General features: G+C 51.5%; 1 protein-coding gene across 1 annotated transcript; it reads right to left on the reverse strand.

Moving 5' to 3' along the window:
• Positions 1-9,971: 9,971 nt before the first annotated feature.
• LOC142431610 (mitochondrial carrier protein SCaMC-3L-like) lies at positions 9,972-14,852 on the reverse strand. Its single transcript, XM_075536632.1, has 6 exons — positions 14,721-14,852; positions 14,257-14,409; positions 13,987-14,091; positions 11,603-11,770; positions 11,360-11,505; positions 9,972-10,146 (listed from the first exon to the last, which is right to left on the reverse strand). Exons 1-6 carry the CDS (start codon positions 14,850-14,852, stop codon positions 9,972-9,974), a joined length of 879 nt encoding a protein of 292 aa, XP_075392747.1.
• Positions 14,853-18,912: the final 4,060 nt, after the last annotated feature.

Here is an 18,912-nt window from a genome sequence, read left to right on the forward strand (position 1 = left end):
TCAGGTGCTTCTAGGTAATGGTGGTCCCAGAGAAAAGGAAACTTTGAGCTCTCCAATCAGGCCCTTGCTTCCCCCCTTCCTCATGACTCCTGAGGTGCTGCTGGCAGTTTTGAACTAAGTTTGCGGTGAGTAACCCACTACGTTACCAAGGCACCTCGTGGCTCACATATTTCCAAATGCAAGGAGACATCATGTAATCAATCCATCTAGGTAGAGGGTGGGTCCTAAACCTAAAGACTGAGTTTAGGGGAGATGAGGAGAGGCACAGACACACTTGTTAGAGGAAGGTGCCAAGCCCAGCCTGGGGCCAACAACTGGGCAAGCACCCAACATCCTAAATTGAGGAAGACTGTGGTGGCCCTTCAAGTGCCAAGCCCTGCCCCCTTCTGTGGTTACAGCACCACACGATAAAGCCCTTTGGGCTCTGCTTCTCCAGAGCCGTGTCCTCCCCAGCCCACCCCAGGAGGGGCAAACACAGGAGGGGAGAGGAAGAGTGAAAAGTTGGAGATGGAGGCACAGGAGGGTGCAAGGCTTATTCAGGAGTGAGAAGAATAGAGAGGTGAGTTATTATTGAGGTGAGGGAAGATTCCTGGGTGAGTTCCACAACCCAGTGTGTTAGGTCAGGGTGTTGGGGCGGACGGAGATATATAGGGTGTGAGACAAAGGCATGTGGGCTTATAAGTGGGAGGGAGGTTTCCTGTGCTGTGTTTGTTTGCAGGTTTTGGCGGGGGTTGCACGTTTTGGGTCTGGGGATGACCTGTTGGCAAATCATCTTGTTCTTTGCAAACGTGCTTCTGAGAATGCTCAGTAGAGAGGGCTGTGTGACCCCTGCCTGTTAGATGGGCTCTGTGAAATTCTGGAGGCAAAAGTTACAAAGTTCAGCAGGCTTTTTGTCTTCTTCAGAAGCTGGTACAAGAGGCTGCCTAGCCTGTACCTGGCCAAACTTCCCAAAGTCTTCATAGTGGTAATGGGCATCATCTTTGATCGTGAACTACATCATGCTGAGGCGGGACGACGAGGAGATCTAAGAGTTTTAAAATCTGGGGCCCGGACCAGCCAGCAGCAGACTCTAAGGGTAAAGCAGGATTTGGCTGAAGATCAGGTTGGAAATGGCTTTCATCCCGTCCTGCAAATTTGCAAACACGCAGGGAGGCAACTGTAACAGTACACAAATTATTGCCAAGGGCCCAACAAGGAGTATAAATCATGACATGACAGAAGTTTGAAAAACATGAGGAAGTGCCCGTGGAGCCCTTTTGTCTAATCCTCGACATGATGTAGAGCACTTGAATGTTCTCCCCAACCGTACCTGATTCATTAATGTAGTAAAAATATTCTTAAAAAACATGCAGGTCCCCCCTTTCTCTGCTGTTAATAAGTCAGGGGTTCGGTGACTTTGTAGGGTGACTTGGGCTAAGGACGTTAATTGTTTGTAGAGGGAAGCCAGCGAGTTAGAAGTGGAATCCATCATGAATTGTACTTTGTCCTTACAGGTTTGGGGCTGAATGATGATTTGTCCTATAGCTTCTAGAGTCACGACAGCTGTGGGGAAGGAGGAAATGAGGCTGGATCTCCCAGGACTGGTTGATAAATTTCTCAATTGGTGTTAGAGCCACAGAGCACGTGCAGGTCCCACAGTCATTAGACTTCCTCTTGGCTCTACATGGTGAGTTGTGCACTACTGTTACTGGGAGGTAGTAGGCACTGCTGGAAGAATTGAGGCATTTTGTTAGGGCTCCATTGCACCAGAGGATGATTCTTAGGGGGCTTGAAGTGAGCCTTTAATGGTCTCCTTGTGATTGCAGGGTAGGCTCGACACCTGTCTTGTGGATGATAAATAACACAGGGGTTAGCTGATGCCAACCTGACGTTCAGGTGCAAACAATGGTATCTTAGGAATGGGGCAGGACAAGGGTTGCTGGTTTTGGCTGAAGGGAGGGAGCTTACCGGAACTGCAGCCAACAGTGGACATTGCAGGGAGGCGCAGATGAACCAAGAGTCATTTTCTATTCCAGAGGCATTTAACTAAAGGGCTGATTCTTGGATCAGATTTACCCACTGGAAGGGGTTAGTGTTGTAGTCCTGGTGTGTAAGTTAGGCTAATAGGTTAAGTTCATTACCATGGTTGTCTTTAGCTACTTCATCAATGCTCTTTGGTGGGTGGGGAAATTGAATCTACTGCTATGGATTGATAGGATGGCGGAGGGCTTTGCAGCGGTGCGGTGTGGATACAAACAGGCCGTGATGCCTTTTCCCCACCTTGGATCCGTGGGGTCTGCAATATATATTTGATACTCTCCACATTGGTTTCTGGGAAGGGTGTAACTCTGAAGGATAGAGTAGTGGTGTGCATTACACGGATGCTGCAACTAGGAACAATATGCAGACACCAAGTCTGTTTCTGGGAACTGTTTACAACACTGCTTTGTTCATGTAGAGAGCAGAGGACCAGGTTGTTTTGCTCGCTGAATTTGTGTGGGGCCCCTGGGATTAATGGACGAAGAAAGGTGATGTTGAAGCGAAGGCAAACGGACCGCCGCCACCCACGCTGGCCGCAATGGGCTCTACTGATGGCATGCCTTAGGCCGTTAGGAGTTCCACCGCGGCCATGGAGGAAGAACTGCCACACGTGCAAGACCTGGCGTGGAGCAGAGTAGGACGCACCAAAGGTTGTATGTGTGGGTCTACACGGAGAACCGTCAGAGCACATGCTAGGTATGAGAAGCAGGAGGTCCCCTCAGAAAGCATAGGGTAGTAGGTCCCACAATCTGGGTTGAATACCAGTCATGACTTGTGTTGGGTTAACCTTATGCTGGTGAGCCTATGCCAGATAGGGTCACCAAGGACGTTGACTGTGCTGGGAGTAGTGAGGATTAGGGAGTATGGCCCTGTCCACGTAGGTTGTCAAGGCTGAGAATCAAGTTCTTTTAGCAGAACAGAGTCTATCGGACTGATTCCTCGCAAGTCAGGTCGTGTAGGAGTAGGGGGGTGAGGGCAGACACCGGTCTGCATGCTGCTGGAACAGTTTCTTAGAAGAGAAAGAAAAGGTTAATGGTATCCTAGTGGTGGTGCTTGGGTTGTTAGGTTGTGGTTGATGGGGACGACTTTGCCACACAAAAGTTCAAATGGGCTTACAAAAGAAGGAGAGTGTGGTATTGGGGTGGTGCTTCAGATTTGAGTTAAGGCAAGAAGGAGTAAGTGTACCCACAGGCCCTGAAGTTCCTGGGAATGCTTAGACCAGAATTCCTCAAACTAATGCCCGTGAGCTATGTGTTGCCGGCCAAGGACCGTTATCTGGTCTGCCAAGGGTTTTTGCCTTGTTATTTTTACTTCAAAATAAGGTATGTACATGTGCATAGGAATTTATTCATAGTTTTTTTTTTAACTATCGTCTGGCCCTCCAACAGGTCTGAGGGACAGTGAAGTGACCTCTCTTTAAATCTTTGGGAATCCCTGGTTTAGACAGAATATATTTTATACTTCCGTTCATTCTGTCCACCTTTCCTGAAGTTTGAGGCCTGTATGGAATATGCAAATGTCATTTAATGTTCAGAGAAAGTTAGATCTTTGTGATTTAGGTTCTGAATCATGGAACATTATCTGACTGTGTGGAGTTGGGGAGGACCTGGGTGTGATTTGGGTGAGTAGAATGTCTGTACCTATATCTTGTCTCTCGTGTAGTTGGGAAGCTTCGACCCAACCTATAAAGGTATCTCCACATGCGAGGATTCGGAAATTTTTGCGTTTAGTCATCTGAGTAAGATCGATCTGACCATCTTGGCAGTAGGCCACGTAGTTGGTTTATGGGCACGCAGGGTATAGACCGCTTTGCAAATGGAGCAAGAGGAACTACCATTTTGGACGATCTGGGTTCGTTGAGGTTGATATAAGATTGGTGGCAAGAATTGGGACAAGGCACGGGGCCCAATGTGTAAAGAGTAATGCATTCAGTTGAAGAAGTCTTCAGCTTGTTGTGTGGCTAGTGTTATTTGACTTTGGAGAACTAACAACCCTTCTTGAGTTGTCTTCCCTTTTCCTTCAGGGTGGCTTCTTCCTGGGGTGTGTAAGAGGGTTGCATGTCGGGGATGGTGAACGAGAGACTTGGGGCTGCGTTAGTCGGGTTGTCGGTGCGGTTTCATGCAGTAGCATTTGCCTGGTGGTTTCCCTGGGTGACAGGAGAGGTATCGGTGTGATGTCCTCTGCAATGAATAGTAGCTACTTTTCTCAGTGGCTGAAAAACCTGTAAGAGATTGGCTATTAATTGACAGTTTCCAATGTGGGACCCTTTGGTGGTCATAAATCCGCACTTTTCCCAGATGGTGGCGTGACAATGAGCTGTAAGGAACACATACTTAGAATCTGAAAACAAAAAATTTATATTAGATGTTTTCCCTTTAGTTAAAGAGAGAGCTCAAATGAGAGTGATAATTCTTACTTTGGCGAAGGTGTTCCGATGGGGAGGTGTGCTGTTTCCCAGACTCAACCAAGTGAGATGACAGCACAGGCGGCCATTAACAAACAAGGTTAGATGTGGAATAGTGTACGGTGGATCAGAGAGTTTGGGACGGCGCATCATTAGTTCCTCAATTGCCTGTGGGCAAACGTGACATCTAGGCTCCAGCGAGTCTGGGAGTTGGGGCAAAAGAGTTGCCTGGTTCAAAGCGGGAGCCTGGCGTAGGGTCATGTTAGGGTTTTCAATAAACAAGGTGGATTTGTTCCAAGTGGCTTGTAGAGAGTAGAGAAAGAACGTGATGTGAGAGGATGTCCTGCAGTCTGTGGGATATAACGTCTGGATAGGCTCTCCCAGTGTTAACTTGAAGGCTCCTTTAGTTAGGGAGGTAACTGCTGACAGAGCCCGGAGGCTAGGTGGCCAATCCCTGATCATCCTATCCAGTTGTTTACACAAATAAGCCACAGAGGACAGAGCAGGCCCACGGGACTGAGTCTGGACTTCAACTCATATACCTTGCTTTTCGTGAGTGTAAATTTAAAAAGGTTTCGTGGGCTTTGGTATATGCAAAGGTGGGAAGCGAAGGAGACCATGGGCAGAGTCAAGGTGGGCAGAGTCAAGGTGGCCAGGAGGGGTGGCCCTAGCCGCTTTGTACAAGGGGTTTGGTAACGGGGGAAATGAGGAAACCAATGTCTGAAACGTCCTCCGAAGCCTTGGGAAGAATGTATTTGGTCTGCGGTTTGAGGAGTTTGGAGTTCGCTCACTGCCTGGCGACCTTCTGTTATCAGTCCCCATGTGGTGGGAGTGAGCTGCATCCCCAAGTAGATAATGGTTTTACATGAGAGCTGGGCGTTAGCTCCTGAGACTCCATAGCCTTCCGTAGTTAAGAAGCACACGAGTTGGGCAGGATGTTCCAGAGAGCAGGCTTCAGATGTGCTGCACAGCAGGAGGTCCTTTACCTACTGAAGCAGAATGGACGGTGAGAGGGGACAGTGCAGAGGGTCAGTGGTTAGCGCCTGGCTGAACAAACAGAGCAAGTCGTGGTACCCATAGGGCAAAACGGACCAGGCATATTGGCAGGCGGTTGTGGTGTCGGGACCTCCCATGTGAAGATAAACTAGCAGGAAGCGTCCAGTGGGACAGTAAAGAAAGCGTCCTTCAGGTCCAATATGGTAAAATGGGTGTTGTCAGGAGGACTACAATACAGGATAGTGCAGGGTGATGGACATCTGGGTAGGTGGGGACTACAGCCTCATTAATAAGGTGCAAGTTCTGTACTGGGCAGTAGGACCCATCTGCCATCTTGACGGCCAAGACAGCGGTGTTGCACGCAGGGTGTGCAGGCACAATATGTTGGATACATAGGAGGCGCTGCATGATGGGTTTCAGGCCTCTGCCGTGAGTGAGGGAGATTGGAAACTAGGGGTGAGATTGGATCGTGGAAGGGTCTTTAAGGGGATGATATTTTGCGACAAGCTGTCGGGAAGTGTCCCACACCTCAGGGTTTATGTGGTGTGGCAGTGGAGCAGTGGAGGGCGTGGGTGGAGGCTCAATGGTGGAGAGCTTTAGCAAAAAGGTTGCTGGGGAAGGAGAGGTGGGTAGGAAGCATTTCTATTGGAGAGTAACTCCCAGCTTAGACAGGAGATTCCCTACCCAGCCACGGCGCAGGCCATGAAGGCATCATTTAGAAGGAATAGCAAAGAGAGGACTTTCCTATATCTAATACCCGAGGAGGGGTGAGCAAAGGTTTTGATGGGTTGTCATCTATACCGACAACCATAATTTGGGAAGGAGAGGTGGGGCCCGAGAAGGAAAGAAGTAATGAGAAGGTAGCTCCTGTGTCTACCAAAAAGGAGACTGCTTTGCACGCTACCTTGATAGTCACTTGAGACTCATCCAGGGTCACTGGGGTCGTTGAGTCCACGCATCTTCAGTCGTTGTCATTGGCCAGGTCGAACAGTGCCAAGGGCAGGTCAGGGCTTGGAGAGAGAGTCCCTCTGATGATAGGCGCTGAGGGGCAGTCACTTCTCCAGTGTCCCTTGTGACCGCACCCCAGGCAAGTCTTGCTCGTTGCTCACAGCTGTGGACAGTGTTTAGCCCAATGCCCTTCCTGGCTATATTTAAAGCGGCGGCGAGATGGTGGAAGGTTAAATGCTCAGCTGGGGTCTTAAAGCGGCAACCAAAGCCTGGGCTTGCCAACTAGTCTGTTGGTGGGCTTGGGACTCATGTACTCCCTCAGCCTGTACCTCTCAGACATTAAAAACATTAAAGGCCATGTTGAGCAGGTCACGGATGTGGGGCTGAGGGCCATTCTCTGCAGTGTTAAGTTTCTTTTGAATATTGCCAAGTGCATTATAAAACGAGTGTCTAAAACATTAGCCCTGGCTGGAGAGGTGGGGTGCAACCAAGTATACTGTGTTAAGGCTTCAGTGAAGTGTGAAGGGAAAGGTGCGAGGTTTTCATTTGGCTGCTGGGTAATTTCTCCTAGCTTGTCAAACTTAACTGCTTTATGAGAGATGGCGTGTAAGCCGGCCAACAAACATTGTATCAAGCGGTCTCGGCCAGCTCTGCCCTCTCATCCAGCATGGGTATCTGTTTGATAAGATCAGGTCAGGTCCCCCTACGGACCGCCTGGGGGCCTACGGGCATGGTGGCACCTGTGAGGTGGACCTGTCTGCATGCTGCTGTGCCGTTGAAAAAACCTGCTCTCGCTCATCAGGGTTAAGAGTAGACGTAACGACGATATAAAGATCATCCATGTTAAGTCATACGTTTGTGTGAGGTTTGAAAGTCTTTAAAACAAGTAGTGGGGTCCTTAGAAAATGTCCGTAAGCATTTTTCTATTTGCGAAAGATCCATCATGGAGAAGAGCGCTTGAACTGGGATAGGGTCTTCCACTCCAAACAACAGGGGAGTGAAGGGGGTCCGGAGGGGGAGACAGATGTTTGGGGAGCTCTGAAGGCTGAGAAGTTGGTGGGGTTGGTTCCAGACTCATAGGAGATGGTAGGGACTAGGGTGGAGGATCGGGAAGTGTGAAGAACAAAACATCCAAGCTATCAGAAGGATGGGAAGTGTGTGCGGTGGTGGGAGGTTCCGGAGTTTGGAAGAGTCCACCACAGGGGATTGAGAAAGGAGGACGTTGGCTGGTTTGGCAGGAGGCACAGAAAGGGGGATGAGAGCAGAGGAAAAGATGGGATGAACGTACAGAATCTCAGACCATTCTGAGGTTTCATGACCGGAGTTGTGAACGTCGCGGAGAATATGGGAATGGAAAGTCCCATTTTCTGGCCAACGCGATCCTTGTTGAATTCGTATTGTGGCCCCACTTGGTTACGGAAATGGATCAGACCTTTAGGGCAGTTATCCGGAGCCAGTCCTAATTCAGTGAGATTGACCGGGAGGCAACCCACAAGACAGTCCCTGGGAGGATTGGACAAAGCATGTCCCATGATGTGTCAAACTGCAGGGGTCTGGACAGAGAAGGGCGGCTCCTCATTCCCCTCTGTCCCCCACAGCCAGGAAGTGGCCTGGTAAGGCTGAGAGGCGTCCCTGTCAGAGGTAGGGAGCCAGGAGGAGAGTCCTGGACGCTTTGGAACAGGAAGTATCCTTGATGCAGGCCTGCGGCATACTCGGCGGACAGGGATGAGCAGCCCCAGGACCTCAGAGAGGACCAGGTCGATGGCTGCATAGGGGAAGACCCCCAGCACTTTGGTCAGTTAATTGCGGTAGAAGGCCCAGGACCCCAGTTCCCCATGATCTTCTGGTAGCAGTCCTGCAGTCCCATGTACTGGCCCATCCGGCACAGGGTCAACTTCGTTTTCAGCACCTGGAGAGTACCGGGACCATTCTAAGACAAGAGACATCATAAGAAGCTGCCACCTATCTGGCAGTGGGGACTTCAGGCTAGACTGTGGTCAGCAGAGTTTCCAATCTAAGAAGAGGAAGAAATGCCTGCTAACCTATTCTCGCAAGCCTGCCAATGAGATAGCTATGGAGCACAGAGGCCAAGACATGGGAACAGGCAAGGCTTGTTCTGTGGCTTCTGGGATCCAAGGAGTTGGTGCCAACAGGGTGGCACTTGATCACTCTCTCTGGAAACCCTACCTCCCATTGCCACACTCCAAAAGGAGTGCTGCCTCAGGAGCACCTATGGGGGCTCCCCCTGCTGTTGGCCCAAGCTCCTCCTCACCTCCATTGGATCAATGATGCTTTCTTTTCTGGAATATAGGTTTGATTTCTGGCACTAGCCATGCAGCCAGCCATTGAGCTCTCCTGTCCACACAGAATGTCTTACTGGCACAGGATGGCCCATGTAACCTGTGGGTGGGAGGCACAGGTGTCAGGACCTTAGCAGTGCCCCTTCACCTCCAAGAGCCCAGCCCCCACTGCTACCTACCATGCCATGCCTGCTCACAGCTCCCTCCTGTTCATGGGCCATGAACTTGATCAACTTGTGTGCCCTCTAGTTTCTCCCTTGAGGACGTTCATGTCATTGCCACAGCTCAATGAGTGGACTGCACCTGCATTGACCATGCTCCACAGGTCCCCCAGGATATCCAGGTTGTTGGTTTTGTAGGAGTAGACCTGGGCAGGGACACAAGGGTGCTGGGAATGTGTCGCATACAGGTAGGTTATTCCCCAGGTTGTTCCCCCATATTTTATCCAAACCTAAGATGCTGCTTGCTAACACATGGTCAATGGCTAGTCACTTGGAGGTGAACTGCTTCAAGGTTTCCTGCCTGAGGGCTATGGCCATCTAGAGCATTCAGACTATATAGTCTGTCCCACCTGAGATGCGGCCCCCTCCCTGACCAGTGGGACAGTGGATTGTTCCCCTGAAGGACAGCCCCAAAGCCAGGTGAAGCCAACTCCAGGAGGTACAAGATCTGGCTGCTTTCTGGTCCTTAGAGGCCGCCAATCTTGTCACATGGATACTCTTAGTACCTGCACTTTCTGTGGCGTGTACACCCCTTGCCTGTCCCTTCCTATTGCAAGTATGCCGAAGGTACAACCCCTCCCATTTACAATGGAACCAGGGGGGCTTGCATGTCCCCAAAGTGTATATAAGCCCTGACCTGAAATATATCCCCCCTCCCTGCACGGATCTGACAGCTGAGATCCTGGACGTCTGAGAGGTGAGCAATTGAATGCCTCATTTTGTCTGATATCTCTTTCAATTGACATAATTACACAACCGCCACTTGGCACCCTTTCATCCAAAGTTCATATACTCCTGGGGAGATGGCAGTTCTCTCCAAAGCCCCTCACCTGCATGAAGTTGTTGGGTTGGTTCCTGGGCCTGTGCCAGTGCATGTCAGGGAACTGGCCACCAGTCTGCCAACAGCGGTTTCCACCACATGCTGGCCTTCTACTCCTGCTCCTGGAGTTTTCAGGCACCTCCATGGACACAATCATGTCCTCCCCAGGAGAGCCTGTCAGGAGGAGCGGGTGTCACATCATGTACTGTTGAAGGTACTGTCCCCACCTAATCACCCCTATCTACCTGTGGTCTGGCTCTCACCTAAACTCCCAGGGTGCTTTTCATTGTTGTATAGACCGTGCAGCTGATGGCCACAGCCGGGATAACTTTTAATAGAGTGGGTGTTAGGCCTCGGAAGAGCCCCGGCCAGCCCTGCTCAGCCACGATGTCTCTGAAAATGGCCCGCATGCTGGGCTTTGAGCCCTCCACAGTATCTATGAGGAATGAGGCCAAGTTATTACACATAGAATAAAGGAAGTGGGGGTGTTGGGGTGCTGATAGGAAAAGCCTGGAGTCTGGAATGTTACAGAGGAAATGAGCTAGTGTGGAGGCGGCAACAAAAGACTTCATTCAGGGTGTTTTCAGGCGCTCTTGTAGGGAAAGGGTTTCTGGACAATTCCCCTGAAAGAGGTGACTGTGGTGAGGATGCCTATGTTTGGCTAGGGCCTTGGGCATGTGTTCAGGGGGCTTGTGGAGAGAGGCTTTGTCAAGGTCAGGGAGTGAGCTCTGGTCTGTTTTGAGAGTTTCAGATGGGTTGGGTTGTGGTGATTAAGGTAGTTGGGGAATTAGATCTGAGGAGTTGTTTTGGGGACACTGGTGAGGAGGAGCTGATAAAGGTGAAGTGAGCCCAGGTGGCCCAGTGCGTTGAGTCTAGTCTGCTCCGCTCAAAGCCAGCCGTGTGTACCCACCAGTGCCTCTCAGGGAAAAAGACAAGGCTGTCTACTCCCATAATGGTTGAGGTACAATCCCAGACACCCACAATGGCATTCCACCCCATCTCCTAGGGTTCCCGAGTCAGTGTCAAGTGATGAATGCTGAAGCTCTCTGCTCCCGTGAGGATGGACAACTTCAGAGACCTTAAGGAGTCATTCTGCTCTATCCATTTGGGTCAATGTGAATCTCCGGATAGAATGTATGGTGCAGGTGTGACATGAGTCTATTTCAGCAAGCTGGCCTCTTTGGGGGTGTGAGTCCTGTGTCCTGGGGTCCCTGCGTGGTCTATCCTTGGGAAATTGGCTCAGCTGCTAATTGGAAGTTTGAAGTCCACCGATATATGCTAGGGAAGGAAGGCCTAGAGATGCCCTTCCCCAAACGGGGCCCTTGAAACACCCCCGGGTTTCCCAACTTCCCTCTGACACGGGAATGTGTAAGTTGGCCACCATCTCCTCAGCAAGTGTTGTGTCACAAGGTCAGGAGGAAAACATGCACGGGGTGGGGGCGGGGTCGAGGTGTGTGTCACCCAGTACTAGATCACCTTTGGGACTGAGGGAAAATGGCACAGGATGTTAAGATTTTTGGGGAAGTATGAGTTCTAGGCATTTGGATGGCAGCCTAAGAGGTCAGGGCCAAGTAAGGAGAATGGGGGTGTGGGATGTGCTGAGGGCATTTGGTGGGGCCACAAAGTGGGTCTCATCAGGGGCAGGCAGACCTTTTCTTGGAGCTTGGTCCTTAATAGCATCAGGGGATAGCTAGCCATCTGGCCACACACTGTGGACACCGTCTGTGTGTAGATGTTGTAAGCCTGGCTGTGTTCTTCGTTATCCCCTCTGCTCTTTACCCGTATGTTGTTCATCATCTGCAAGGGGTAGGGGGCCAGAGAAGGCTCAGAATTGGCCCTAGTCCTGGGCCACGTCAATGCCGCCTACAGCAACCTCACCCCCACCTCTGCCAACCTTATTGACAGCCAGGTCAGTGCAGGCATACGGGATGATGCCAAGCATGTTGGGCGCATAACCCCTATAGAACGCGGCCGGGCCTTCGCGGCGAAGAATCTGGCCGACGCAGTCCCCTAGGCCATCGTACTGTACTGTGCGTCCCAGCGTGAGGCGGGTCTTCAGCACCTGTGGAGGCAGGGAGGCCAGGGAGCTCCTGTCAGTAGTCTCATGGGGGACTCATGCCCTGTCCCTGTGCAAGGAGCCCTGTTGGCACAGCTCAACAACGGGGTGGGTCTCCAGGCCCTCAGAGGTCGGTGAGACTGTCCACGGTCGTCAAGGGGACACTGGTGAGGAGGGTCCTCAGAACCCCTATGGGCATCCCTGTTCTGGGGCCCGGAGAAGTGCAGTGAGTGGGACATATGGGGCTAAGTGCCCTGGAGCCAGCCCTGCCTCAAATCAAACACCCGCCCCAGGGAAACAGACACTCACTCTCCAGGTTTGTTAAACTCATCTGTCAGGAGGCAACCCCCCAGGGTTTTATACACGAGTGTGGCAAGTAGATGGCCAGCCCTTGCTTCCTGGTTTATCCGGTACAAGAGTTGTGCCCAATTTTACTTTGCTTTCTACCCCCTTTCAGAACAAAATCATGACCCGCTGGCAATGCAACACTTTACTACTAAAGCCAATGGTACCACATAATGTGTAGGGATCTGTTTCTGCAGCCTCACTGGGTCTTCTCAGCACGCCTCCCTCCGTGCTCCCTCCAGGCTCAAGCCCACCCACTCTGGGAAGCTTTGGTCTAGAAGCTCTGCTGAAACCATTCCCGTCCCGTGCCAGCCTTCCTGACTGAAGGGTGGTAACTGTGCCTCAGGTGTACTGTCTGGGATTGTATCCCCAGCCATATCTGGTCTCGTCAACTACATGCTGGACACTAGAAACACAAAACAATTGATGTTCACGCTCCCTGAACCACACCAGCTGTGTCCCCACATTCATATGAACACATGAGCAGAGGCAGGAAGACCGCAGGGTTTCAAACCAGGGAAGTTGTGCTTCAACGTCGGATCCCCTTCCCTGTCTTCAGGATTCCATCCTGTGTGCAGACAGTGATCCCAGATGCTGGGCGATGCCAACAAGTACGTGGAATCAGGAGCCGAGCAAGGCCATTGAGCAGCCTGCCGTGTGCCAAGGACACAGCCTTGCTGGCTGGGAGGAAAGTTGACTGGAAGTACTTACCGATGAAGATCAAAGACTACAGCCGTCAGGATGGATGGCACCCCAACTCAGAGGAAACCAACGACCTCAGAACTGGACCAAGAAACAACAGAGTGACGCAAAGAGCAAAGAGCAAAGCAGTCAAGGGTTTCCGTCTGGCTCAGATCTGCCACTAGCTCCCACTGGAGCCGCAATCAGGCACTCAAGGGACAGGCTGCCTTGGGCACTTGTGCAACATCCCTCTTGAGAAGTGTCCAAGAGCCACAATGCCACAGGCAGGACTCAGCTGGAAGCCATGGTGACGTCATATGCACGTAACAGTTGGGCAATCAGTCTATGCCTAAGAAAGACGGTATTGGCAAGAACAGTATCTGGACGATGGGATCCCCGAAGGAGGAGCCCGGCTTAGGGCAATGCCAGCAGAGGCTTCTGAGATGTGAGGACAGCAAGACTTTGGCTGAGTGACCAGGAGACCCAGTGGTGATAAAAAAAGATGTCCTGGTTGCGAAAGGAGGAGGTCAGTAAAACATAAGGGCCAGCTTCCCAGTGATGGATTAACAGTATCCCCAAAGGGCACTGAGTGTCTCTGTCCGAGCAGTGTTCCCTGCTGTCATGCGCACTGGTTCCTGTGAGGTGCTGGGGACTCGGTTCTGACTCACAGGGACTCAGTGGAGCAGCAGGAACCAACCCAATCGTACATCATCTTAACTGTGCTTCTGATGTTTCTGCCGGGGTTGCAGCCACTGTATCCACCCATCTCCTTGTGGGTCCTGCTCACTGGACAGGAACATGGCCAAAGTCTGGGAGCCAAAGTCTCGCCATCCTTGCCTCTCAGAGCATTCTGGCAGATCTGGGAGTTCATTTGACAGTCCGGGGAACCGACCACATCCCTCACCAGCACCATCGTTCAAGGGCATCGATGCTTCTTCAGTCTTTCTCAGTCAAAGTCCAGCTGTCACGTGCATAGGAGGTGCCCAAGAATGCCATGGCCAGGTTACCTAGCATCACAGCCAATCTGACAGTAACCACCAACCAAATGGAGCCGGCAGATCATGTGGCGGGTCCTGGTGAGGGTCGAACACGGTGCTTTGTGCAGGATGCCTGGGGCACACGAGTCATTGCGCAGTAGGTAGGGGCTGCAGTCGCTTCATTGTGCGAGGCCGTCCACTGAGCAGGCTCTCACTTACCTCCAAGGGGTTGATGAGCGTCTGGGAAACGGCCACCGCCAGAGACCCCGCCAAGACATCCTCCTGGAAGATGGGGTTTGAGGACTCCCCGAAGTGAGCTTTACACTGCGGGCCCGAGCGAGGAGAGAGGAAGGTGAGCACAGCTCCGGGGCCTTCCAGCCTCAAGCCCACCTTGGAGAGGGCCTGAGGACTCGGACAGGAGACAGAGGGCTGGGAAGGCGGGCTCGTGTGATCCGGAGGGCGGGGCTGTAGACACCTATCACTTCCTACCTCTTCGAAGACGAGAAACTTGATCCCATACTCAGGGGCGATCTTGAGCACGTTTATACCATTGCCGCGCCACAGCGAGCGGAAGCCTCCCTCCTGGATCAGGCTCCGTAACCCCTCCAGCAGGTTCATAAGGTGTTTTTTGGAAGAGTAAACCTGAGGGTGGAAAAGACCTGACCCTTGGACAAACCCCTCCCCGATGCCCTCTCCATTCTCAACCCAGCCCCACCTGCAGCTCCCAGCTCCTCGGATCTGGGTGCAGCCAGCGCCAATGAAAAAATCAGGCTCCCCCCGTCACTCCAAGCTTCCCCCTCACCTCTGGGCTCCATTTCTCGCCCTTGTCCCCATCCACCAAAACCACAATCTCCTTCCTGTATCCCCAACAATACCCTAGAGCCCCACCCTGAAACCGGGAAAGCCCCGCCCACTAATGCCCATTGGCTGCAGTGGAGGCCCCACGCCCACACCTGCATGTGCACTCGGGTCCGGTCCAGAGGGGCGGTGCTGGTGCGGGACACGGTTCCCGCGACGGCTCCAGAGAGCAGAATCTTCCACCAGGCCCCCTCCTTGTCCATCCTTGCGTCCCCAATGGGGACCATCAGGACTTCTCCATTATCCAACAGCTGTGGGCCAGATAGAGATCCCCACCCAATGTCATGGGCTCTCCTCTCCTTGCCCAGGTCGGAAGCTCATGCCAATCCATTCTGCTTGGTTCGGGACACTGGGCTCGCCTAGAGGGGCTTAGCAATTGAGGTATTCTACCCAAGAGATACTCGTGGCAACTCTTAACCAGCGTCTTAATTGCGGTAGGTAAGCAACCCACTGCTCGCCCAATGGTCAGCAGTCCACATCAACCAGCAAGAGAAGACAGATGTGACAGACGCATTCTCCTGCGTGGAGTCTTTCAGGGCTGAGCAGACTGGAAGCCTACAGAGGACCAGGCCAAACCCAGCCAAACCCACTGTCATCGGGCCAACTCCGACCAACAGTTGCCCTACCCGCAAAGTAGAACTGGCCCGGCAAGTTCCCGAGTGGGTCGATCTTTTTTGAATGATAATTTAAAATTTTCTTGATTTGGGAGTTTTTTGAGATGGCCCACCTTTGTGTGATAGTCGGCCTTTTCTGTCTTGCCTCACATTCTCAACATGCTGCCAACCACCACACTTGTGAGAGGGGCCCTGATGGCCTCCCGGGGGTCATGCATTTGGTCTGCTAACCAGGAAGTCAGCAGTGACTAATCCCAGCCCTCCACACGCTCCACAGAAAGATGAGGCTTTCTACTCCCTTAAAGTGCTCCAGTCTCCGGACACCAAGGGGCACTTCTACCAAGTCCTGTGGGGTCACTGTGAGTCAGCAGGGATTTTTGGCAGTGAGTTTCCGACATGAGTGCAGAGAGGTTTCTGAGCCCATCTCTTTTGAGCTCTAAGAGACCACATGAAGCATAAATGGATGAAAAAGGAGACAGGGAGAGAGAGAGAGACAGAGAGAGACAGAGGACAGAGAGAGAGAACTCTGAATTTGAACTCCTAACTGGGTTCCTTGGTGGTGTCACAGGTTATGTGTTGAACTGTTAACAGTAAGGTCAGTTGTTCCTCCTCACCAGCCCTTTTTTAAAGAGAATGTTGAGGCTGCCTGCTCTCTGAAAGCCCGCTAGCCTCAGAAACCCCCTCTGCCCCATAGGCTCATTCTGTGTTGGAGGAATGCCCTCGGCCTCCTAACTGTGAGAGAATAGGTCGGTGCCTGACTGGCAAAGCCCCCCTTTTGACACGGACCTAGGGAGCTAAAGGCAGGGCACAGGCTGCTTTCGCCCTCCCCCACAATGTGTGCTGAGTCCCCAGTCTTACCTGCTGGTAGGTGGCAGGCTTTTGTTTGTGGTCAGCCACCTGGCTGAACACAGGCCCGGGAAGGAGAGTGTTCGGGGGATTCCAGTCCTGCGAGGGTGATGGGGGCGGGGGCATGATGCGAGGCGGTGGGGACGGACGCGGGGCTGGATTTTCGGGGAATAAAAATGTCGTGAATCTTTGCAATTGGGTGTTTGCCCAAGAGCAACGCTGTTGCTTCTTGTCAGGTAGAGTCGCCATTGTCGTCTCAAAGTAAGAGCTGTCTGCAGGGCCTTAAGTCCTCCTGGAGCCAGTGAGGTCACAGAGGTCCTTGTGAGCCCCTGGTGTGTGGCAGGAAAGCCCACAGCCCCAGCTGAGAGCCACCCCGCGGCGGCAAGCCCACCAGGCCCCAAGGGTGCTCACATCGCTCTCCGGAAGGGCTGGTGGCTTGAAGCCTCACACTTTAGGTTCACAGCTGAACCCTTGCCCACGTGCCCCATCGGGGCCCCTACCTGGCGCCCCAAACCTACTAATGTGTTACAGGGAAAACAAACCCATAAAGAGGGTTGTCAGACTGGCCCGCTGCGCCCCCAGCGGTAGCGAGTAGAACTGTGCTTTAAAGGACTTTCTTGTAGGTCTCTGGGCAGAAGCAGATCTCCAGGCTTGTCTCCCTGCCCACTTTGGGGCTCGTCCTCCAACCTGGAGTCCGGCCCCACGCATGGCGTCCTCACTGGTTCCCGAGGAGGAAGTATGCCACAGGATTTTGTCCTTGGGAACCGGTCAAAGCCTGGTTTATTCACTAAAAAGTGCCCGGTTTGAAAGTACCGAGAGGCGAGTTACAGAAGTGAAGGCTAGGCCACCCCGTTTCTGACAGCTTGAAGAGCTACATGGTGGTGAAGCGCACCTGCTGCTGATTTTTAGGCTAGCTGCTCCCCGCAGTTTTTCTGTCCGACAAGGACTGTCACAGCGACCTGACCGGGGGCAAGGTGGTTTGCAGATGGATGGAAGTGGCTGCTGGGATGGGGGGTTGGCGTAGTCACCAGCTCTTTCATCATCTTTCAGACATGGATCGCAAGGACTTTCTACCAAAGCCCCTCTTCCCGGTGGCCTCAATGCCAGCGAGTTCACTGCTGGACCCGCCCAAGGATGTTGGCTCCTCCCTTTACTTCCTGTTTAGAGATGTAGAACAAGCAAATCAGTTCTGTGAGAAGCATACTCAGATTGTGAGGAGTTGTCTCATTTATTTTGGACTTACTAACAAGAGGGACCAGTAGCTGGGAAAGGATGACATGTTAGGTGTAGGAAAGAAAGCAGTAAGAAAGTGACCCCAGCGAGAGGACTGGAAAACTGGATGCAAGAGTCAAGTGTCCACAAACTGTGAGAATGCACAGGCCCGGCTCGGGCCTTCTTCTTTTGTACCCGAGGTTCCTATGGATTGGAACTCACTCCCAGAACTTGAAATCAACAAGCCATGGAAAACAAAAGCTGATGCGTTCATGGCATAAAAACTGACTGGGGAAGGCATCGTTTATATTTCGACTTATGCTTATTGTTTTTGTAAAATCTATGAGAAAAGCTCACAGAGCTGTGGATCACTTTCTTCCCAAGCATATTTTATTCCTTAACCCATTCGATGTGTTTCTAGTTGGCCTTAGGGAGATCATATAGCACTGTTGTGCAAAGATGAAGCCTACATGCCCCACACTTGGAGGCCAAGATGGAAATATCCACAACGACCATGAGCTCCCTTGGGAGGAAGATGGCCCAGACACTAGAGAACACCGGTATGCTATCAGGAACTTGGCCTCACGGAAGGTGTCGGGCAGGTTTTTGGCCAGGTACGCCAGGTATCCCAGGACACTGTAGAAGGGAAAGTGAGAATCCTGAGTGTGTGTCTATGTTTACAAAAGGACTTCACAAACAGAAGTGAGTTGGACTGAGCCCTCTGTACTGCTATGTGGACTGATTAGCTGTCATATCACATATATATAAATATTCAAAAGAATCCATGTTTTGCTTCCCTAGAGAACCCTCTCTAACACAATCAAGTCAAGGTTTGAGCCAGAACTGTGAAAACGGGCACAGTGAAGACAACATCGAAGGTGATTTGAATGAGGCTGTGTTGTGACAGTCAATGAGGTGTACGTGGCAAAGGATGCAATGGAGGAGGGAGAGGAGCAGGACAAAACTGAGCCATCCAGACACTCCTATAGCCAGATAAGAAGTGAGATTAGCTCAGTTTTGCTTTTTTTTTTTTTTCAGTTTATCTGCGTTTGATTATACATTCTCCTCACTGGGAACAAAATACAATCAAAGCAGCAAATATGCTTCCATTTCTGACAGATTCCTATGAATCCTGGGTAATAGCTTGTGCTACACACCGAGTGTGACATCCATAAGAAGAGAGCGATTGATAATAGTTCACTTGGGTTGTAAGAATGAATCATATTACCGTAGACAGCACTACTATTGGATAACATGCATTGAATTCTGTTGAGAGATCCTGCCTCAAAAGGGCCCAAGAGATCCTAAGTCTTAATGACCCTAAACACCAAAGGAAAACAGCCCCAGAGCTAGCAATTCCAAGAACTGCTTCTGGTGGAACCAGTGTAGGTTACTACGACGAACCATTTGGGTAGTAGGCAGAGCTTAACTGTTGCTTCACCTCAATTATAATGTATAGAAAGTACTTTTCAAATCCCCTGATGAATTTGATCATCATGGATGCACACAGACAGGTCTAAACAAAATGAAGATCTATCATTTTGATGAAAGTTAAATATAATACAATTTCTTTGCTGACATTAGGCCAAAGGAGCAAAGATGACTGAACCCTCTG

Source organism: Tenrec ecaudatus, chromosome 1 (genome assembly GCF_050624435.1).
Source record: "Tenrec ecaudatus isolate mTenEca1 chromosome 1, mTenEca1.hap1, whole genome shotgun sequence".
Taxonomy (NCBI): Eukaryota; Metazoa; Chordata; class Mammalia; order Afrosoricida; family Tenrecidae; genus Tenrec; species Tenrec ecaudatus.

What these genes read in the sequence shown, in the direction of transcription:
- LOC142431610 (XM_075536632.1), bottom strand. Translation starts at nt 14,852, where the DNA reads ATGGTCCCCATTGGGGACGCAAGGATGGACAAGGAGGGGGCCTGGTGG. An exon ending in GGACCCGAGTGCACATGCAG is followed by an intron (nt 14,410 to 14,720) that starts GTGTGGGCGTGG and finishes TTCCACCCTCAG; the next exon opens with GTTTACTCTTCCAAAAAACA. An exon ending in CGCTCATCAACCCCTTGGAG is followed by an intron (nt 11,771 to 13,986) that starts GTAAGTGAGAGC and finishes CTGCCTCCACAG; the next exon opens with GTGCTGAAGACCCGCCTCAC.